We start from the raw sequence: 24,663 nt of genomic DNA on the forward strand, positions 1-24,663 counted from the left end.
ATGAATCTAGAACTGAAATTTAGCAGAACTTCTCAAATTTATTAAATTATATACAGAAATTATGAGTATGGACCTCTAATATACATGACCATGTCATATGCCGACAAATTTTATTAATCACAATTCCATTGATATCTAGTTGTTTAAACGAGCAAATAGCAAGATGTCTAATAGCTATTGCAAATAAAATCAGGAATAAACAGAAATGAGTGCATTTTTAATAAAATTCTTTTGAATAGCTGACTTAATCTGCATCTTTTCCATCTTTAAGAGCTCTAGCAACAAAGGATCTTGGAGAGTGTTAATATACCAAGCATGTCTAGACAAGAAAACTATAGCTGTGGTACTTGTATTCAAAATAAATGTAGATGTAATAAAACTAAAAAAGAAAAAAATCTTTACTTAGTACATCATTTTCATCAAATCATGGCGAGTAAAGCATCTCGTATCATTCCTTTATACAGTATGTTTGGTTCCTGATGAACTGATAAGTTGTTTGACAGTGCTAGACGCTTCTTTCTTATGTAATTGGTGGGCTAGTAACTTAATTGCCTTTTCTTGTTAGTCATAATAAAGATGCACTGATTTAAATAATAATTGGTTCAGCTCTGCTGAGATCAATGAATTGGTCTTTGTTCTAAAAATGAGTCTCTTTTAATGTGGCTTATAATTCTTCATCGATTTTATTGATGTGGATGGTTAATTCCATTTCCCCTTCTGTTGTGGAGTTAATTTTTTGTCAAACATAAGTTATTGTTTGTCCCCTCAAATATACTGTACTGTGTTTCCAGGTAGCTCTAGCATCTAATTCCTGATGACTGATATTTTGTTGAAACTAAACTATTGATGTGGAAATGAATATCAATGTTTTAAATAATGAAGTATTTCTCAGCTAAAGCTAAATCAACAGTGCTTGATATTCAAGGCTCAAGGATAAGTAGGGGTATGGTCGGAAATAACAATGGTGCAATTACTGTAATTTCAACAAAAAATAATCTTTAATAACTATAATGTAACAAAGAAAAAAAGGAATTTTGCTTAATATGTGGCTGAAGAAAAAAATGTAATATTCCATAATCCATTTAATAAACTGATGGCTGCAGTTGAAGATGAATAATCTAAAGCAGGGTTAAATACAGAATAAAATCTCTCTTGCTATTATAACTTTGTCACTGTACATACTGTGGATTAAAGAGAGAAAATTAACTCAGAATTACCTATTCTAATTAAGTGTAAATACAACATGTTACAATTAGTCTTCCCCACTACTGTATCTTTGTTAAGAGTCAAAAAATTATCTTAAATGTCACAACAGGTATTGCTTTAGGACTAAATTATGCCCCTCCTCCTTTATTTACATTTGCATAATAACAATAAAACACATATCCAGCCCATCTTCTCTTTAACCCAGAATTAATCATTAATATTAAAATGAATGTCCTATAAGAAAGCTTCATCTGGACTTCAATAAGATGCAAGGGGAATTTTTTTCAAATTCATGATTAACACTGACAGCATTAAAAGAATTTTCTTAGACATCTGTTTTCTTACCATGATGACAGCTTCAGGATAAATGGACTCGGTGATAACATCCCTGTTATGTGTAATGTACTCCACCATTTCATTGAGACCAGCTCGCTTAACTTCCTTGTATTTCAAGTCACTGAGGGGGTCCGTAACAAAATCAAAAAGCACACAGCACTGCCGTAACTTTTGGATAAAAAGTTCTTCCCTGTCCTGAGAAGGTGCATCTGGGGGGACAAAAAAGTGAAATATACAGGTTTTTATAAGCTGTTCAAAATACATTTATCAATTTTTAAGAAAATGTATCATGTATTAACTACTTTGTTCTTGTGACTGATAAAGTACCACTAAAGTCACAAAATCTTTTTTTTTTGTGATCAAAAGTATATTGGAATTTTAATAACTAATGTACAAGTGATTAGCAATTAACAGGTTTTCCATAACATAATTAGTTATAAGAAGCAGTGGTAACATCTATTCCTAGCAATAATCCCCCATTCTTCACACCCAATCCCACCCACAAAATTAGCCTTCCTTGAAGAGAAACAATATAAAAGAGACAGGGCCAGAGCAAAACCAAGTAGAATAAAAATAACCCAGGTGATAGCTGCATAGGGGACAAAACTTAAATAGAAATAGAGTAAGCAAGCGACACCTATCTGTGCCAAACATAAGCTGCACTAGAGTACACCATTTTGTAATACAACAGGGGCAGATGACCTTATTATCACCACCAGTGAGAGGTTTAGATTTAAAAATTAGGATTGCCAAGATATAAAAGACAGAGCAACAACAGTTTTCCAGTAAGTGGCCATTGCAGCTATTGTTCCTAGACAAAACAGTCTTTGCTAGATACAGTAGATAAGGACAGAGATGAGAACTAGTTGTGAAGTTTTCAACAAAACAAAGTTGTTGCACTCAGTTTTACAATTGATAGCTGGAGCTCAAGTGTGTCTCCGACGTCAATGTTGAGTCTAATTGCACAGTATGAAAATGAAAACTTTCAATTGAAACAAGTGAATCTCCATTACCAAGAATTCACTGGCTCTCACATAGCTGAAACTTTGGTTACAGCATATAATGTCATAATGCTCACAATATTACAATGACCATGAGGAATTGTTGGTTTCCCTGGCCTATGATGCCCCTGTGCCTATAGGAAAATGACGATGCGTGTTCAGCTCCGTGCTCCCATCTTCTGCTAGGGAGCCCTTGGACCCAACACCGTCGGTAATGTTACCGATGAGCTAGACAGTGAGGCAATAACATTAGAGCAAGAGGTTGGTGCAAAGTGCAAAAGTGCTTTTATTTACAGCCAATCAACAAAAACAAATGTGTTCAAATAAAGTGCTGTGCATTCAAAGTTCAATAAATCCAATAAATAAATAAATAATCCATTAAAACAATGCAAATCGTGGAGGCTAAAATAGAAAAACACAATCCTTTAAAACTGAGGTTAAAACGTTGTGCAGGAAGCAGTCTTTAAAAAACCAATGACAAGTCTGGTGCTTCTTTTAAACTAGCGTCTCACCTGCTTCTCCCGTTAGGGCCCTGCAGCAGGCGAGACGCTCTCTCTGCAGCTGACCTTCTCTCACTACTACTTCTGCTGCCAGTCGCCGTACCGATCCTTGGCTCTGGTTGGCCCCTCCTGACAGTTACTTGGGACTCCCCAACGACCAAGGGTCCAACACTGGGGAGACCACATCCCAAGTCCCAACTCCCACTGCCTCCCGCAGCCTTAAGCGGAGAGTCACCTGCCTCCGGTCACTTCTGCCCTTCGTAAAAACAAACTCTGCGGGAGCGACCACATCTACTACTTCCCTGGGTGTCGGCCAAACACCCAGGCTGTCTGCTCTGCTGCTGCGAGCCTGCTCTCGCTCGCTTTCCTGCACCGGCTTTCTCTCACTTGCTCCCTTTCTGCTTCCTTCTGCAACCTCCATTTACTTTTCTTTTCTTGTTCATCGTTCATTCCTAGCCGGCTCAAGCTTCTATTTATGCCGAGAGGACATAGTAGCTGCAGCACATTAGCCCCAGGAACAATCACGGATGTGGGCAGTCTCTCACCTGTGCACTTAGGTGAGAAACGCCCACACCACAGATTGCCCTGAGACCCACTACAGCCGCAAGCGCGGCGATTATTTATTTAAACAAAAACTGGCCTTTGCTGGGAGAGCTGTGGACCCACAAACACCACAATGGCACTTCAAGCATTCTACCCAAACTTGCTCACGATTTAAAAAACACTAAAAACTACTTGACCAGCCCATGAAAAAGTCACAGCAGGATATCAAGTCAAGGTGGAACAGCATATGTTATATGCTACACTGTCATTTGGAGAAAAAACACATATTGCTGGCTTATGTAGCTGACTAGGACACCCTGATCTTCACGTCAACATAACAGAAATTAATAGAAAATATGGATTCCTTCTTGGCAACATTTGAAGAGCTAACAAAAGAAATCTGCTCACTGATCGCATCTGCTGGAGAGTCTCAGAAAAGGTGTAAAAACATGAAAACAAAACTCTTTGTGAAGCAGCTGAAACAACATCCAACAGCATAGAATTTGAGCCTCTCAGTGTAGTGCTAGGATACTTGATCCAAGGTAAGAAACGGAAACAGTGCATGTAATATGTTATCTAGTTAGCATTTACATGTGTATTTTAACAGTTCTGCTTTTTTACGCATTACGGTAGTGAACAGAAAGAATTCTGGAACTCTAAGTGAATTTGTAATTTCATAGCCAGAAGGCACCTTTCATAACGGTGTCCTTGACCTTTAATTGGGGCTTGTACTGCAGTTATGTATTACAGTAGTGCTGGGTGATTATTTGATTTTTACAATAAATAAGATATGCAAATGTTTTGACTGAAGTCTTTTTATTAATATTTCAGTGAACATGTAGATAGATTGGGGAAAAAGGATAATACTGTGACCGACCAAGCTATTACCCAAATATAAACTATCAAGTTGATACAGATTAGTTAGCAAATTGTAATCTATCTTCTCATTTGGTTGATGAGCACAGTGTTACAAGCCTAGTTCATGCAGTCATAGTCCTGAATAAAATGATACTAAATATGCCTGGGTTTGCTACCAGATGAAGTCAAAGGCATCAGAGATTGATCTCTACATCTGTGAACCTCTCACCCCAACAAGCACAGAGCCACTGGCTTTCTAAAGGCATACTTTTCCTGAATTGACAAAAGCAGTACAGGTATATCTTTGTACTCTTTGATCAAGCGTGGACAGCAAACGTCTGTTCATTAATGCTTTACACATTTTAGATGAGAGGAAGAACGGACAGTCTTCAAAAAATGCAGAGATGCTTAAATTCTTAAATTAGAATCTATCTTCAATGCTTAACAAAGAATAGGCTAAACAGGGCTGTCTTGATTCTTGTTGATATAGTCCACTGTCTTACTTTATATATCCTACTGAACATTTTATTACAATTGTGAAGTGTGATTAAGACCAGCCTTTCATTTTGTTTTAACTTGTTTTAGTTCTCATATGAATGCACTGTGTGTAAATAAATGTTCAATGTATATAACTCTTTTAACCATTATAACAAATAAAAATGTTAATAGGTCAGTGAATAATCAGCATACATTTCATTTTGTTAATAGAAATTAGGCAAAAAAAAAAAAAAACTCCTGTGGTCCACATTTTCTTTTAATTAGAAAAAAAAATTATGTTAACAGTTTATTATTTCATATAAACCTTATACATGGCAGGTGATTGAGTAGCTAAGTTAAAAAAGAAATTGGTTTTGGTATTGAGATTGGCCAAGCAGGCTCTAAAAATGCCTGATTTGTTATCTCTAAGTACTGTAGATGGCGCAGATGTTTTTGAAACCTAAGTAATAAGTGGTAAAACCTGTTCTTGGATTTTATGAAGCAGAACCACTTGCTGTTTCACAGATTTGAAAATACTTGCCTAGAGTGTATGAACTGTTATAATATTGCACAGACTTATAATATGCCACAGGCTTAATTTTATTATTTTATAATAAAATGGCTAAATTTGGCTAAATTACCATGGTACAACTGTGGCACCTTTTGGTTTAACGCTTAGTGTTTTTTGCAAAACACCACATTGCCTACTTTACTTTTGGTAGCACATACATTTTCAGATGGTAGTGACCCAATTAACAGCAAGATATACAGCACTAAACACCATATGGGGTGTTAAACATTTGAACAGCCATCATCGCATGTTTATAATTAAGCCCACTTGTCACACTACCCGACACCTGATTTAATACTTCTGTAAAGAGATATAAAGATATAAACCATAACTTGTAATGCAAAATCTTTCCTGTTGCTAAACAGCTTGAAATTGCTCGCATTCTTTTGTATGGTGATGTGTGACTACAGTAAATGCAGTTGTTTAAGACTTGGAGAAACAAATTCACAACAGTCCTAATAAGTGAGCTTTATCAGTAATGCTTAGCTTGTAGATAGGAAACATTGGATTGGAACACAAACCTTCAACTACTATCACCCTCCAGGAATGAACTTGAGAGCCCCAGGTGTAAAGAATTATTTTTTTCAAATACTGCCAAAATGTGCACGTGCGCCATATGAAACAAAATTCTGTTGTTGTTCTTTACCTTTCGACAGTGAAATATATGACTACACCTATTTCTTAATTTAAAAAAGTATGGCTATATAATGGATTTATAATCATTAGTACAAATAATTACTATACATTTAGAAAAATTGATAACACAATAAAAAAAAGCTAGTTAATAAGTATTAATTTAATAAGTGTTCACAGGCTTAATAAAGTAGATAATTAAAACTTGTAAAACAGAGCACAAAAATTAATAAGCAACAAGCTAACCAATAAAGAAGACGGTGATTGGAACTGCAAGAGGAATACTGTAAGGTTAGTTTTGTTAGTCAAAAAGGCCATCTAGATGAAATAACTGTTGGAAAACCAGAGGTGTGCTGTTTGTGAAATGCATCAGAGATCTTTGTTGAAGTCAAAGCACTTTTTAAGGATGACTGGGCACTAATTTCTCAAAGCAGGTATGAGTAACAGATTAGTAACTATAGGAAACGTACAGCATTTGTTGTCCTATGTAGTCAGGAATGCACTGAAAGTTAATGAATTAAAAGCTGAACAATTATACTCAGGGTGATTGATGTTGTATTGAACAAACATATTTCATATAATAAACAATTTAGTTATAAGTTTTAAATCACGTATTAGGTGTAACACACATATCATCCCATGGATTTCTATATATAATATGTAAATAAGTTTACTTAAAAATATCAAACTACATTTTTCTAGAAATAGATAAAGCAACCAGTTCAAATACTACTTCATAACAATTGCTATTAATTTTCTAAATAAGTTCAAATTTATATCGACAGACTTAAATCATGGGACAAAATATTATTTGCACCAATCATTAGTCAAGTCTTAGTGCTAATCAAATTTTTATATGTAATATGTATGACCTAATGTTATACCATAATATTATGCTCACAACTATATTAGATATTTGTACAAGGTTAAGATTTGATTACTGTGTTCTTTGTGAATGTGTTTTAATGTTACATTATGGTCTCTCTGTAAAACCTGTTGACAAACCAAATTTTCCCCTTGGGAGAATAAACTGAATTGAGATATGTGTATATGTATGTACAGTATAAATGTGTTTTATCACTAGTATACTTAGAATTACTGCAGATAAAAATAACATGAGCAACACTGTCCACATACTCAAACTACACTGCAGTATAAACACACCTCTCTGCTCAGCTTTATTTGAAGGAGTTGTTGGTCTTCTTTAAACATTTAAATAACTGAAACAATATTTTAATACTTAATGAGCCTTGCAATGGACTGGAACAGCACCCTATTCCACAGTGACAGGGGTCTACCCTCCCACTGCTTTCAAATAAGCATATTCCTACAACAACTCAATACATTATTGATTTCAATTATATGACCACCTGCTAAAGTAAGGTGATGCCCGTTACCAATTGTCTGTACTTTAAGGCCAATGATCTAATATGCTCTCAACACTGTGCTGTATTTACTCCACATAGAAGGTTTTCTGCTAGCACTGCTACAAAATTAAATAATAAAAATCTGTCATATATTCTCAAGAAGCATGTAATGTTTTTCAAAATTCATGATGTGAAAAATGTGCATGTCCAGACAGCTACTTGTCTGCTATGCAGATTATTGGTGTGCTCCCCTGTAAATTAAATACTTAAGTCCTGGTGCTCCAACCCCCATGTTTTGATTTCATCAGCAACTCATAGCCAAAAGTTGAAATTATGCCTCTTAAAATATTTTATGTGTAAAAGAAAAACAATCCAGCATTTGGAGACATCATATACACAGAAGGGTAGTTTTATTTAATTAATTTACTATCACATACAGAAAAGGCTATTTTTACTTAATTTGTCAGAACTTTTGTATAGCCCTTTTTTTAAAGATAATTCTAACAGGGGTGAAGAAAAAAAAAAAGAAAAAAATGTATATAGAGAAAGCTACAGCAACGCTATTAACACTTACTTCCACCATCTCTGACCTTAACACACACACACACACACACACACACACACACACACACACACACACAGTGGTGTGAAAAACTATTTGCCCCCTTCCTGATTTCTTATTCTTTTGCATGTTTGTCACACAAAATGTTTCTGATCATCAAACACATTTAACCATTAGTCAAATATAACACAAGTAAACACAAAATGCAGTTTGTAAATGGTGGTTTTTATTATTTAGGGAGAAAAAAAATCCAAACCTACATGGCCCTGTGTGAAAAAGTAATTGCCCCCTTGTTAAAAAATAACCTAACTGTGGTGTATCGCACCGGAGTTCAATTTCCGTAGCCACCCCCAGGCCTGATTACTGCCACACCTGTTTCAATCAAGAAATCACTTAAATAGGAGCTGCCTGACACAGAGAAGTAGACCAAAAGCACCTCAAAAGCTAGACATCATGCCAAGATCCAAAGAAATTCAGGAACAAATGAGAACAGAAGTAATTGAGATCTATCAGTCTGGTAAAGGTTATAAAGCCATTTCTAAAGCTTTGGGACTCCAGCGAACCACAGTGAGAGCCATTATCCACAAATGGCAAAAACATGGAACAGTGGTGAACCTTCCCAGGAGTGGCCGGCCGACCAAAATTACCCCAAGAGCGCAGAGACGACTCATCTGAGAGGTCACAAAAGACCCCAGGACAACGTCTAAAGAACTGCAGGCCTCACTTGCCTCAATTAAGGTCAGTGTTCACGACTCCACCATAAGAAAGAGACTGGGCAAAAACGGCCTGCATGGCAGATTTCCAAGACACAAACCACTGTTAAGCAAAAAGAACATTAGGGCTCGTCTCAATTTTGCTAAGAAACATCTCAATGATTGCCAAGACTTTTGGGAAAATACCTTGTGGACTCATGAGACAAAAGTTGAACTTTTTGGAAGGCAAATGTCCCGTTACATCTGGCGTAAAAGGAACACAGCATTTCAGAAAAAGAACATCATACCAACAGTAAAATATGGTGGTGGTAGTGTGATGGTCTGGGGTTGTTTTGCTGCTTCAGGACCTGGAAGGCTTGCTGTGATAGATGGAACCATGAATTCTACTGTCTACCAAAAAATCCTGAAGGAGAATGTCCGGCCATCTATTCGTCAACTCAAGCTGAAGCGATCTTGGGTGCTGCAACAGGACAATGACCCAAAACACACCAGCAAATCCACCTCTGAATGGCTGAAGAAAAACAAAATGAAGACTTTGGAGTGGCCTGGTCAGTCAAAGTCCTGACCTGAATCCAATTGAGATGCTATGGCATGACCTTAAAAAGGCGGTTCATGCTAGAAAACCCTCAAATAAAGCTGAATTACAACAATTTTGCAAAGATGAGTGGGCCAAAATTCCTCCAGAGCGCTGTAAAAGACTCATTGCAAGTTATCGCAAACGCTTGATTGCAGTTATTGCTGCTAAGGGTGGCCCAACCAGTTATTAGGTTCAGGGGGCAATTACTTTTTCACACAGGGCCATGTAGGTTTGGATTTTTTTTTCTCCCTAAATAATAAAAACCACCATTTACAAACTGCATTTTGTGTTTACTTGTGTTATATTTGACTAATGGTTAAATGTGTTTGATGATCAGAAACATTTTGTGTGACAAACATGCAAAAGAATAAGAAATCAGGAAGGGGGCAAATAGTTTTTCACACCACTGTATTATATTATACAAACAAAATAGGAAAAGTCCCTGAGCCTCTGAAATTGGTGATTTGGTTGCTAATTTTGAGCTTCTTTATTCCCATTCAGAAAATGCCATCAGGATTCTGGACTTAGCAACATAGCGGTATTTTAATAGCCTTTAGACGCCTCAATCTTTTCTCTTCTTGTTGTACATGACAAGTTTACACAACATGAGTAAATGCTCCAGAAAAACTCTTGGATAGTCAACAGTTAAAATCCTGACATCTCTGCTCATCATCAGATAATGATGCACCAATATTCCCTTTTTCAAGAGCAGCCGCAAGAAATGATATAATCCACCTCAAGCAGGCAGCAGAATTTAAAATGGTTCCCCAGTTTTAATATCCCCAAGGGTTGTTTTTTTTTCATCTCTGTGATTAAAGCCATTTTAAAGCACAAACAAGAGCGAAGAAACAGAACATACATTATATCTACACACAATTATGCAGCTATCACTACACAGTCCCCTTGCCTGAATTCAGACAGGTGCTGGACTCGTTACTGGAGAACTGACATCTCACAAAAACTGAATATATATTTTAAGACAATCATTTAAACAAACACAACCTAAAGACACATATCAATTCCCAGTAACATTCTCAAGGTGGACACGCTCAGTATGTTTGAAAGTTTTTGTTATGTGTTTGGACTGGACCTGTGTCCTGTTTACTGTGATTGTAAAATTACCAACTACAGTTTCACTTAAAGAAACCTCTAGAAAAGGATAGTCTGCACAATGACGACAAAATAACGCAAAAATGCACCCTTTATCTAGGGTAGATTCAATTCCACAAAACATTTACACACAGTCTATATTAATATGCACTTCTTTTAAAAGCAATACCTTCCAAAAAAAGTGTTAAAAATTTTTTTACAGGATCTACTTTAACTCAAAATTCACTCTATAACTAAGATGAACAATTTAAACTGCTGTGAAACTATGGAATACATATACTTAATCAAATTCATAACACATGTCGACTACTGTATAGTTTGGTTTGCTAATTTATTTTGAAATGTTTACATGAAGAAAAATCACTTTGCAATCTATCCCACCTGCATGAAAAAATAGAATAGGAATTTTTTAAAAATATTGTAAAATGCTAATTACAAATTAATATCATCATGCCTGGAAAAAAAATGATTGAGTCGGATATTCTTCCAGACACTTAAATATATAACATGTATTATATTCAATTGTAAAAAATAAGTAAATTAATGAAACACCAATACATAATATACTGTACACATTACATCCCAGTCTAATCTAACAAAAACAGAAGATCCACATCAAATACTTGCTTGAAAGCATCTTTTTACACAAACAAATAGAACACTCCACACTTCAAGCTCACTCAGGAATTACATACATCAGAGTCTGCAGCAGCTCCTGTTTAAATAATTTTCTGTATGCACTATGGAAGTTTGACAACAAGGCTTACCAGCTCCCAAAATGAAGAAGTCTGACACCAACAACCATGTTTTTATCTTTTACTTTTCAGTCACTTTTTTCCAATGTATTTTCTGTTTACAGTCACAATAAGGTGATGATGAACTAACTTGTGACTTATTTCAGCATGACACAAAACTAAGCTTTTCCTTAATCAATATGATTTAAGAAGGAAGTGTATGACTCCATAGGAAATAACTGTCAGGGAAACAGTGGTCCTGTGATATATATTGTTATACTGTAATTCATGGTTTCAAAAAAATATATAGAATCAAAACACCAATAAGGTACGAATGAGCAAGGGATGCAATATTAAATGAAAGGAAGAACGTTCTTTGCAACTTCCTCACAGACCTGCAGTGCCACAGGAATTCCAACCCTACCCGTGTAATTCTAGGATGTGACCAAGCAAATCCCAGTATATTTCTATGATTAAAAAAATAAATAAATAACACTCCTCTGCTTTAAGAACAGTAATCACATTCAAACCATTATATGTACTATTACCCACCAATATTCATCTTATTAAACTGAAAATTAACAAAAAAGGTTTCAAACTATCCCATTAAATCCAACTGAAACTTCCTACAATCTGATAGCACAGTAATAATTGTGATAATATTATGCGAATTAGTTTTATCCCAAATGAGATCTCAGACCTATTATTATCACAATATTTGGCTTCATTCAAACTAGCCAAAGTCTAATCATCCTAAGCACTGGCTCAATGTATTCTCTAAACATTCGTGTACGCAATGTAGCAGGAAGATTGTATTTTCAACCCAAATTTGATATTCATTTTAAGCACTTTATTCAGTTTTCAGTCTGAACTATTGTTTTATTTTCTCCCTTCTAGAATGTCTTATTTTCTTCAAGATTACTTGTGTAATAAATTGTATTAAGTTTTAGGCACAACAATAATCCATAAAAACAGATTCAAATTCATCATCAAGCAGTTTCTATTTCAAAAACCACTTCAAGTAATAAACAGAGATGTTAACATTGGAACAAATACTGTACTGTAGTACAGAGTTTAAAAAACAGTAGTTTTCTATAAGATTTAGCAGCTTTAAGTGAGAAAAGCGCTATATAAATGCAAAGAATTATAGAAATTGCACCATAAACTCCCTCACTGCCAACCTTAGGGAATTTCTAATATACATTTAACAAGCAACATATTATAAATATTAAACTATAGAATATTCAATGCAAGTATCAAAAAATTTCAATACACACTGCCTGAAAATAATACATCAAGATAAAAAAAACTACCATGTTATTAGCATTATATATAAAAGTAATTTGCATGAATAATCTTTAACCAACAATTTTGCTCTAATATGATAAAGTTCTTGAAGCTTTTAATTAACACATTTGTTAAATAACCAAATAGCTATGCAAAAAGTTACAGGTCAGGTTGGGGAGCATGCAGTGATACAGCGTATTGCCGCACCCACTCCACTACACAACGAAACAGCTCAGGTTCCAGGTTGGCAATCCCCCCAGGCAGACACGTGGTTCAATCCCACCCCCAGGAAATGGCCATCTCTCTGCCTATGCTAGGTGTTACAGTATATGGGTGTCCCCTTGACCCCCGGTCTAGCCACTCAGGTCCTCAACAATGAGAATCCTGTGAGCCAAATCACCCACGGGGAATGCCACCACATGGCCATAGTACCGTAACTGACACTCCCTCACAATGCAGGTAATGTGCTTCATTCGGGACTCCGTGAGCAACCGCTCATTTCACAAAGTCAAACCAGCAGTACCCAAGGATACTCCAAAGAGAGACAGTACCGAAGGAATCCAGTCTTCATCTCAGGTCACTGGATAGCGTCCATGTCTCGCAACGATATAGCAAAACTAGAAGCACCAGGACTCTAAAAGGCTTGGACCTTAGTCCTTTTACAGAGATACCGGGAGTACCACACACGCTCTCCCAATCAGTCTACTGACATCATAGGAAGAATCACCAGAGACATGAATGTCACTGCCAAGGTAAGTAAACCTCTCGACAAGGTCGACACTTTCTCTGCAGACAGACACACTGCTGTGTCCAAGAGGTCATTAAAGGCCTGGATCTTGGTTTTTATCCAGGACACTCACAAGCACAGACACTCAGACTCATTGCTCAGTCTCTCGAGAGCCCTGATCAGAGTCTCCATTGACTCCGCGAAGATCACAGCATCGTCAGCAAAGTCAAGATCAGTGAATCTTTCATCACCAACAGATGCCCCACAGCCACTGGACCTCACAACCTTGCCCAACACCCAGTCCATGCAAGCACTGAACAGAGTAGGAACAAGAACACACCACTGATGAACCCCAGAATCAACTTGGAAAAAACACATAGGCTCTGCCTCCACTCTGCACGGCACTCACAGTACCAGTGTACAGGCCGGCCATGATGTCCAGAAATCTTGAGGGGATCCTGCAAAGTCTCAGCTCAGGATGTCCCACAGGGCATCTCGATCATCCGAGTCGAACGTTTTATGAAAATCGATAAAGGCTGCAAAGTAACTGCCGATATTCATGTTTTATACTCCATGAGAATCCTCAGTGCCAGGATGCTGTCAATGGTAGACTTCTTAGGCGTAAAACCTAGGTGAGCAAGTGATCATAGATCCTATTAAGAATGACTCTAGTAAGGACCTTACCCAGCACAGAGAGCAGTGTTATCCCCCTGTACTTGTCACAATCAAGCGATAAACCCTTCCCTTTCCAGGTAGGGATGACAAGTCCTGTTTTCCATTCAGTTGGTATGACACCAGTCTCCCAAATGGAAGCAAAGATTGCTTGCTATGCCAGGAAGACAGCCTTACCACCAGCCTGGAGAAGTTCACCCTGGATACCACAGATCCCTGCAGCCTTGCTTACCCTCAGCTGGTTCACCACTTGTGCAATCTTAGTGAGATTGAGTGGTTTACAACTAATTGTTACAAAAGTTACAACAAAGACGGAAAATGTAAATAGAAAACAGCATTGACCTAGAAAGCCAAAAGCTATTATGAATGCTATCCAAGAAACATTGACCTTTTTTTTTTCTCCTCCTTAACAGAAACAATTTGTTGAACATTTTTTTTGTCATGCATTAAATTCTGGAGTCAGGAAAAAAAAAAAAAAAAAAAAAAAAAAAAAAAGGAACAGTTAAGGTTACCAAAAACTGAAATATTCAACTATGGAAGGGCCTGAAGTACCATACCATAATAATATAGCTCTACTTTTATTCAGAATGGTGTAGTCTATGCACAACACAGCACAAACAATGTAACAATTATAACATTTGACAGAAATTAGAGTATCAGAGTATAAGTAAGGAAAATTTTTGAAGCTGGAGCCACCTGATCATATGACATAATTATATGAAGCTGAAACACGCTCTGGTTGAGCGGTTTGATTACAAACACAGAACAAAAGACGACTTATCATGCATACCAAGTGACCAGTAAACCTAATGTAAAAAAGAATTTCACATAACAGACTATTTAAAGTAAAAGATGAATATATGACAATAACAATAACACCCAGAAATCTATCAGTAAAGCAAATTAGCAGAATACAGTTAAAGAGATTACAGTACTTAGGATTTTAAATCCTTATTAAATCTTAAAAAAAAAATCTTAAAACTACACTAAACACACTTTAGATTTGGATTAAATTCTAAATAAAATATCATACCTTTCAGAGCTGGCAGTTTTTGTAGTTCCCGATTTTTACTGAGGTTAAAACGTGATGAACTCTGGCGTCTTTCTTTTTTCACAATCTGTGGTCCCCCAGAGTATTTGATTTTATTCAGCTGAGTAGGTGGCGGGGTGCTATTGCTGGGCCGTTTACTTGCAGTCTGCTGTTGCTGCGTCTGTTTGAAATAAAATTTACTCAAGTCAGAAACACAAAATGAAAAATTATTCACATGAAAATAACACAACCTAACTAGCACTTTTTATATTCTGTGTTACAATATATGGAAAGTGATTTATTATGCCCAAGCACCTGGAGAATATTTACCAAGTGTTATTGAACAAGCAAAATATAACAACTTGGACAAGTTAGACAAGCCTTATTCCTATTTATCTGCGTAAACAAAATATGTATGCCATGTAAAATTGTACTTAGAAAGAAAAGGACTTCTGGGCCATTCAAAAGGTACACAAATGAATGGCTAAACATAAATTAAAATTTGCATATCTGAATTCTTCCTGACTTGGTCACAGGCAATGTACATTACATCCACTCATCATTGTAAAAGGATCCATAGGGGAAGGAAGTTTTTACGAACTTGCAAATGGGATATCAAATATGTTTACAGTATGCAACTGTAAATGAGTATCTCCACAGAACAAAGTCAAAGAAACTGTTTGATTTCGTTTTTGTCCAATAAATGCAGGGATTAAACAGAACAACAGTGGCATTTATTTTCTCAAACTTTAAGCTTCCTTCATTATCCAGCAGAACATACAAATGTCATCTTCACAATCCCCAACATTAAAACTCACCTGCTACAAACGCATCTCACCGTCTTGGAGCCATATTTGACAGCATTCTGATCCTATTACCTATAATCACTGAAACATTACAAGCCTACCTCTTCAATTATGCAGAAATTCTATTCCAGCTTAATTCAACTTAATTTATAACAGCTTCCACTTTCAGATCCTAGCACTACACAACCTAATGTGGCTAAAAGTCATGAAACATAAAAATAAAACACAGCTTTGAAGGAAACAAAGGAAAGGGTCATGAAATACTTACAAAAGATATACCGTATAAGCACATTTTAGATTTTTTTCCCCTTTAAATCCTGATTAAGATGAAATGCTGTACGTCAGTCACATTATAATAGTGTATATCACTGTCCTATAGCTAAAGGCTCTACCTCCTAGGTAGTATCTTCTATTTTCTTTTTGTTTTAATCCTTTTTTTTTTTATTAAATACAATATAACAATAGCCAACTCTGCTTGATGAAAACATATAGACTAGCATTTAACAAACAATCCTAAATTTGAAATATTTCAAAAATGAAGAAACTTAGTTTTTAAACATGAAGTGATCTGTTGATTGAAGACTAAATGAAAATCAAAGTCTGTTTTGTTTGCATCCAGCCAAACAAACTTTACTCTTTTGATATGGGAGTATTCAGTACAGTCTTGCTATTAACAGTTACCACTCAATTTGTTTTCTGAAGCTAAAGACAAATAATTGACCCTTATCAAGTAGTTAACAATGTAATTAAGGATTATATGTTAAGAGGTTAAATGAGAAATACAATTAGATGTCATCCGCATATATTTAGAAAAAAAGTTCCCCTTAATGAGAAAACAAACGTTCTTAACTGGATCAATGGACAGAAGGAAGAACAAATCAGGAATAAAGGTGTTCTATGATTTTCTTCCAGGCATTTAAAACTACTCTGTATCATTAAAGATGTAACAGGTTGCTCTGAAACTTTTATTTATAAGCACAGCCCAAGACTGGAATACCATAACCTACTAAAGCACTGGCCACAGAATAGACTTTAAAATTGAATGATGTATTTGGTACCTAAATCCAAAAGGTATACAGTGATCCCTCGCTATATCGCGCTTAGCCTTTCGCAGCTTCACTCTATCGCGGATTTTATATGTAAGCATATTTAAATATATATCGCGGATTTTTTGCTGGTTCGCGGATTTCTGAGGACAATGGGTCTTTTAATTTCTGGTACATGCTTCCTCAGTTGGTTTGCCCAGTTGATTTCATACAAGGGACGCTATTGGCAGATGGCTGAGAAGCTACCCAGCTTACTTTTCTCTCACTCTCTCTTGCGCTGAATTTCTCTGATCCTGACGTAGGGGGTGTGAGCAGGGGGGCTGTTCGCACACCCAGACGATACGGACGCTCGTCTAAAAATGCTGAAAGATTATCTTCACGTTGCTACCTTCTGTGTGCAGCTGCTTCGTGAAGCGACATGCTGCACGGTGCTTCGCATACTTAAAAGCTCAAAGGGCACGTATTGATTTTTAACTTTTTGTTTTCCTCTGTCTCTCTCTCTCTCTCCCTGCTCCTGACGGAGGGGGTGTGAGCTGCCGCCTTCAACAGCTTTGTACCGGCGGTGCTTCGCATACTTAAAAGCCGAACAGCCCTATTGATTTGTTTGCTTTCCTCTCTGTTTCTGACAAGTCTGTGCTCCTGACGCGCACTCCTTTGAAGAGGAAGATATGTTTGCATTCTTTTAATTGTGAGACAGAACTGTCATCTCTGTCTTGTCATGGAGCACAGTTTAAACTTTTGAAAAAGAGACAAATGTTTGTTTGCAGTGTTTGAATAACGTTCCTGTCTCTCTACAACCTCCTGTGTTTCTGCGTAAATCTGTGACCCAAGCATGACAATATAAAAATAACCATATAAACATATCGTTTCTACTTCGCGGATTTTCTTATTTCGCGGGTGGCTCTGGAACGCAACCCCTGCGATGGAGGAGGGATTACTGTAGTCAGTCATGCGATACATTACCATACAAGGGATGTCACAAGAACCAATTTTTTGGTAACAAGGCTAAAATGCCAAAAATGTAACTGTATTAGCTTTATCACAGTATCAGTACCCAAGTGAACACCAGTACAACGTTGATAAATGACTACAAGTAGACTTATTACTTTGAAAAGCAAAATAATATATGATAAAATCATAAGAAAAAAATAGTCATGAAAATGCCTCAGAGTCCTACAGCACCACATGAAGACATATTGTTACATTAAAAAACAACCATTTTTGGAGGTAGATCAAAAACAGATTTGTGCATACTTTAAGAGCAAATGACATCACCAATTACATACAACTGTTTAACTTTTAGATGGCAAACTGAATTGAAGATGAATTGCTTTTTCATATCATGTCCTGTACTGTCTCGATAAATGAATGCCACCTTTGCATTCATTCTGTGATTGCTCATCAACAGGTATCCATCTAAGCATCAATCTATTTTCTAAGTGGTGGCAGTGTCACGAATATTGGACTGGGGGATGTACAGTGGAACCTCGGTTCACGACCATAATTCGTTCCAAACCTCTGGTCGTAAACCGAAGCAATTTCCCCCATAGGATTGTATGTACATACAATTAATCCGTTCCAGACCGTACAAACTGTATGTAAATATATTTTTTGAAAGATTTTTAAGCAAATATAGCTAATTACACCATAGAATGCACAGTGTAACACTGACACAATCTCTCTCTCTCTCTCTCTCTCTCTCTCTCGCTCTCTCTCGCTCTCTCTCGCTCTCTCTCGCTCTCTCGCTATAGCCTTACAATCCGATCGCTGTATAAACACTTTTTTTTTTTAATGAGTTTTAAGCACAGGGGGGAGAAAAACGAACATTTCAACAAATCTGAAATTTATTTAAAAGCCAACCAAGAAAGTAACATTACAGGAGTTCACGCTAATAGCATTACAACCCGATCGCTGTAAACACTTTTTAAATGAGTTTTAAGCACAGGGAAAAAAGGAACATTTAAAAAAAGAGAAAAGTAACATTGCAACACTTTCTTCTCACCACTCTTCACTTGCTTAGAAGCCATGGTTAACTGCAAAAGCACATGAAATACTGTAGAGCACAAAGAGTTAACAGGTAAAGCACGCACGTCTGACTGAGAACAATGAACAGGGAGAGGCTGAACACATGCTTAAAATACAGTAATCAGCGCGTACAAACCGGAAGGGAAATGAAATAGAGCACAAAGACTTCACAGCAAAAGCGCACACACGCGCGCACACACGTCTGACCGAGAACAATGCAACACATGCAGAAATCATCGGCACGCACAAACCGAAAGGGAAACTGGCTTGTTCCTATACCGAGTGTGTGGTCGTGAACCGAGGCGAAAGTTTGGCGAACATTTTGGTCATAAACCGAGTTGTACGTGTACCAAGACGTTCGTGAACCGATGTTCCACTGTAGATGGAAACTGTATAGCAGAAGTGCCAATAGTTGCTGCATGTAAAAATCGAAGGAAGATTCAAACAAAGTGGGTATCTGACTTGTCTACACAGCAATGAAATTAGATTCTCCATTTGTTAATAACAAAATAAAATTAATGAGTGTTTTGATGCTCGGAAGCACAAAGCATGTCTCTCTAGTACTGTGTTAACAGAAACGGATTGCACAGATGTGCAGTTGTAGCAATGCTGGCAAAACAGCATACTGAATACAAATCTACAAACACTAAATTTGTATCAGTCAGTTGGTTTTTAAAGGCAAAAAAAAGTTCACGAATATAACTCCTACCCTGTATTGCCGTGGTATTGAATATCATGAAATCTCACTGGAATTGGTATCAAATAGTGAAATTCTGGTATTGCGACATCCCTATATCACAATACTAGCTGTGCTACCCCCATTTAAGACGGGCTGAAATCTAAGTAATCAACTTAGACCTCAGCATTAACATTTGCAGTGCATCATGCAATGCATATGTCTCTGTTATATGCCATCCGGTATGGAATTCGTAAAAGCAATGTTAATGTTTGTGATGCGCCATATGTTGGAATGATAAATGCAATGCATTTTACTTCTACAAATATTTGTGAGGCGTACCGACCAAATGGACATGCAGACACTTATCCTTTTATTAATGTGGATCATTAAGCACTTTCAGCCAACAAATTATTTAACAATAGTTTGTCAAGAAACACTACTGGGGCTCCTTCATACACTACTGCAATGCATCTTTATACTTTCTCAACTGTGACTGCACTCTTCCCATTAATCATGTCAGATGTCTGTTTTTTGTAATTTTTGTGTGTCATTGTTGTTCATTAAAATATATTTCCGTATCTCTTGAGCGTCTGTAAAGGCTTAATTTCCCCTTGGGACAAATAAAGTACTAATTTTCTTACTATCTACTTGTCAATATCAATTCAGAATTCCCAACACTGACACTAAACAACATTAAAGTACTAAATGATAAAATGCTCTGGTCTTATTACCAAAAAAAAAAAAATCTCTTGTTTTGTTCACATATCTGTTTAACAATAATTTACAAACCAAAATCTGTACAGTTGATGGATATTAATAAAAATAAACAAAAGAAGACCGAGTTTAAAGAAGACAACACACGATCTAATGCATTTCTGGATACATTACAGTTACCACAAATAGATAGATAGGTTCGCTTCCCGGGTCCTCCCTCCATGGAGTTTGCATGTTCTCCCTGTGTCTGTTTCCTCCGGGCACTCCGGTTTTCTCCCACAGTCCAAAGACATGCAGGTTAGGTGCATTGGTGATTCTAAATTGTCCCCAAGTGTGTGCTTGGTGTGTGTGTGTGTGTGTGCGCGCCCTGCCCGAGGTTTGTTTCCTGCCTTGCGCCCTGTGTTGGCTGGGATTGGCTCCAGCAGATCCCCGTGACCCTGTAGTTAGGATATAGCGGGTTGGATAATGGATGGATGGATGGATGGAACTGGATAAACCTCTGGCGCTATCAGAATTACAGATGCTATAAAGTCACTTCAAGGCGGGAAAGCAACATGCCCTGATGGCTACCCTGCAGAATTTTATAAGAAATTCTCCGCTCAGCTAGCTCCACTCCTATTAGCAAAACTTACAGAAACTAGAGGCAATCAAATTCTACTTCAAACTTTTTGCCAAGCATTAATCACCGTCTTTCCTAAACAAAATAAGGACTTATTACAATGTGCATCATACAGACCAATTTCACTTCTGAATAATGATGTTAAGATACTCTCAAAAATCATAGCTAGAAGGATGGAGAAAGTGCTGCCTTCGGTAGTATCACAAGATCAAACTGGATTTATCAAGGGTCGACACTTATCCTCCAATCTTCGACGCCTGTTTAATGTAATATACTCACCAACAAAGTCAAACACCCCAGAAATAATATTATCATTGGATGCAGAAAAAGCATTTGACATGATTGAATGGAAATACCTTTTCACTACATTAGAGAAATTTGGGTTTGGCCCGAACATTTGTGCATGGATCAAACTACTGTATACCAATCCAGTAGCTTCAGTTTGTATTAACAACATTTGTTCAGACTACTTTAAACTAGAACATGGTACCAGACAAGGATACCCCTTGTCACCACTGCTATTTGCAATCACCATTGAATCACTGGCGGTTCACTGTCGAAATGCTGATCAGATAAATAGGATTATCAGAGAAGGACTGGAACAGAAAATTTCTCTATATGCAGATGATATGGTACTGTATATATCAGACCCACAAAATTCTGTGCATGCAGTCCTAACAGCACTTACAGAATTTCAAAAGATCTCTGGTCTCTGAATTAATCTGAATAAAAGTGTACTCTTTCCAATGAATTATCAAGCATTTAATATTAGATTAGACACCCTAACTTTTATCATTGCAGATCAGTTTAAATACCTAGGGGTAAACATCACAAGTAAACACAGAGCTCTTTATCAACAAAATTTTGCTGTCTGTATGGAAAAAATTAAGCAAGACTTGCATAGATGGTCAACCCTTCATCTCACTCTAGCTGGAAGAATTAACGTTGTTAAGATGAATATTATTCCTAAGCTTCTTTTTTTATTTCAAAACATTCAAATATACATCAATAAATCATTTTTTAAGCAATTAGATTCAACAATAACCTCATTTATTTGGAACTCAAAACATCCACGTATCCAAAGAGCAACCCTACAAAGACCTCAGGCAGAAGGTGGCATGGCTCTACCTAATTTTCAGCTTTATTACTGGGCAGCAAACATACAAACTATAAAAACCTGGACACAAATAGATGAACATACACAGGCCTGGTCTGCAATAGAAGTAAAATCCTGCAGTACTTCTTTATATTCCCTGCTTTTTGCCCCAATAAATGCAAGGTATCGGCAATATACTAACAACCCAATTGTGCTTCACTCACTCAGAATATAGAACCAATGTACAAAGCATTTTAAGATGGAGAAGCTTTTATCTGTGGCACCTCTGCAAGAGAACCACCTCTTTCAACCCTTGCAAACATATGCAGCTTTTAATATCTGGAAAAAAATTGGGATTAAATTGCTCAGATATCTTTATACAGACAACACCTTTGCATCCTACGAACAATTACATTCCAAATTTAACTTTCCAGCTACACATTTCTTTCACTATCTTCAAATTAGGAACTTTTGTTAAACAGAACCTGCCCAATTTTCCTCATCTTGCACCCTCGTCCATGCTGGAAAAAATATTGCTCAATTTCAAGGATTTAGACACAATCTCTGCAATATAAAATTATTTTACAGTCCCTCCCTTTCAAAGATCCAAGAGGAGAATGGGAAAAAGATCTCTTAAATAAACATATCAGAAAGGGAGTGGAAAGTAGCAATGCAGAGACTTCACTCGAGCTCCATATGCTCAAAGCATACAATTATTCAACTCAAAATTTGATATCGTGCACATCTGATTCGCCTAAAACTGTCCAAAATGTTTCCAGGGCAAGATCCAACCTGCAAACGCTGCAATCAAGTCCAGCCTCACTGGGTCACATGTTTTGGGCCTGCGCCAAATTAACATCATTTTGGACCAAAATTTTTAAGTGCCTTTCAGACAGCCTTGGTGTCACAATCCTTCCTAACCCATTAACAGCTGTGTTTGGTGTTCTTCCAGATGGGTTTAAAGTGGAGAAGGACAAACTGTGATTGTATTCACTACACTTTTGGCACGCAGACTTATTTTGCTAAACTGGAAGAATCCTAACTCTCCTCTTTTACGTCAGTGGGTAACCGATGTTTTATACTATTTGAAATTGGAAAAAAATCAAATATTCAGTTAGGGGATCTGTATAGAATTTTTTTTAAACCTGGCAGGATATAAATCAATAAAAGTTTAGAATAAGCTCTTAAAGCACCGAGGAAGAAATTATTTCCACATTTCTTTTTCTTCTCCATTCATCTCTACTGGCCTATTAAACTCATCAATTTAGGTATATTTACAAGCCTTAAGTTTTACCCCGTTGGCCATGCTCTCTCTCTCTCTCATGGGTGGGGGTCGACTTGTTTTTCAATCCTACTTTTTGTAAAAATTGATCGATTTGTATTAATGATTACAATAAAATTAATTAAAAAAAAAAAAAAAACTTAAGTTGTTCAGAATGATTTCAGGAATTGTGGAACCACACGTGAACTACCAGGCCATCCTTCCCAATCTACTTTTTGAACCACACGTGAACTACAAGGCCATCCTTCCCAATCTACTTTTTGAACCACACGTGAACTACCAGGCCATCCTTCCCAATCTACTTTTTTATTCCACTATCCTAATGGATAAAACTTTTGCTCCCAGCAAGTTTTTATAGAAATCACTGTCTACAATAAATAGTTTGGATATTTCGTTGGCTTCACATTGTTGTTATCTGGTCAGCAGCTGAATTTTGTTTTTCTTGGTAAATCGGTCACAACACCAGTACGAAGTTGGTTCTTAGTTTTGCATAATAGGAGAGCTCATGTTTGGGGAGGTGTCTGAAAATATGTAGAGCACCAGCTTATATTATTTACAGCCGGTAGCTGAAGCGTCCAATGTTATTTAAGGTGTAAACAGTCAAGGTGGTTTTGAAACCAAATGCCAGCTTTAATGTAAACCTGACAGGAAATAACTGCAGGTCAAAACTAACAGAGCATGACCTTTTGAGAAATCAACACACAAAACCACTTTATTATTTGTTTCACCACAGCACAGCAATTTAAATTTTTACATTGCAAGAAAAACAAAAAAAACTTCCATCGCAAATGGGCTACTTTTGTCACTCACTAACTATGTTGCCTGGCAATAAAGTCCCATCCAGTTTGACTCAGTTCCATTCAGTTAAATATTATCTTACACTGAAAACATCCACTCGTATTAAACTTAAACAGCAACACCAAATTTTCTATTAAAAATATCTTTATATAAAAAAAAAAAAAAGAGGCCAATGGAGCACAGCAGTTATAAATAATAAACTGATATCAGGAATCACTATCAGGCCACTAAAGCCTGCTTCATTGTTATTGTGTGCATTTCTGATCATTCTGACTTGACAGTAAACTGAAAAATTCAAAAAATATATTCTTATGTCATAATGTTCCAATTTTGTTCTCTGTATTTTAAATTAAATGCAGCAAAATATAATTTGAGATATCATCTTCTAACAAGAGGCTTAAAGTAAGCAGCAGGCTATTACTACAGATGTAAGTTACCGCTTGAAGGATTCTGGTGAATCCTGTGGCACTGTTCAAATCCAGTTCAACTTCAAACACTTTAATAATAATAATAATAATAATACATTTTATTTATATAGCACCTTTCCCATGCTCAAGGCGCGTTGCAGTTGTAAGTCACTTCAAGAACTGGATTTCAACATGGAGGCTCCAATACTTAGGGGCTTCCCCTAAATATGCCAATTATTACAGACACTATAAATAATCAGTATGTCATTTGCTTTTAAATACAATGC

The 24,663-nt window shown here is 36.6% G+C and overlaps 1 protein-coding gene across 2 annotated transcripts in view; it reads right to left on the minus strand.

Annotated features, from left to right (window-relative positions):
* Positions 1 to 24,663, minus strand: part of ppp2r5d (protein phosphatase 2, regulatory subunit B', delta) — a 79,024-nt gene that overhangs the window by 32,921 nt on the left and 21,440 nt on the right. For both annotated transcript variants that reach the window (XM_028820918.2, XM_051919204.1), the window contains exons 3-4: positions 14,908 to 15,085; positions 1,552 to 1,751 (exon numbers count right to left, since the gene is read on the minus strand). In XM_028820918.2, coding sequence (XP_028676751.2) covers positions 1,552 to 1,751; positions 14,908 to 15,085 — 378 coding nt within the window. The remainder of the gene's footprint in view (positions 1 to 1,551; positions 1,752 to 14,907; positions 15,086 to 24,663) is intronic.

The sequence above is a fragment of the Erpetoichthys calabaricus genome, chromosome 15, assembly GCF_900747795.2.
Source record: "Erpetoichthys calabaricus chromosome 15, fErpCal1.3, whole genome shotgun sequence".
NCBI classification, from domain to species: domain Eukaryota; kingdom Metazoa; phylum Chordata; class Cladistia; order Polypteriformes; family Polypteridae; genus Erpetoichthys; species Erpetoichthys calabaricus.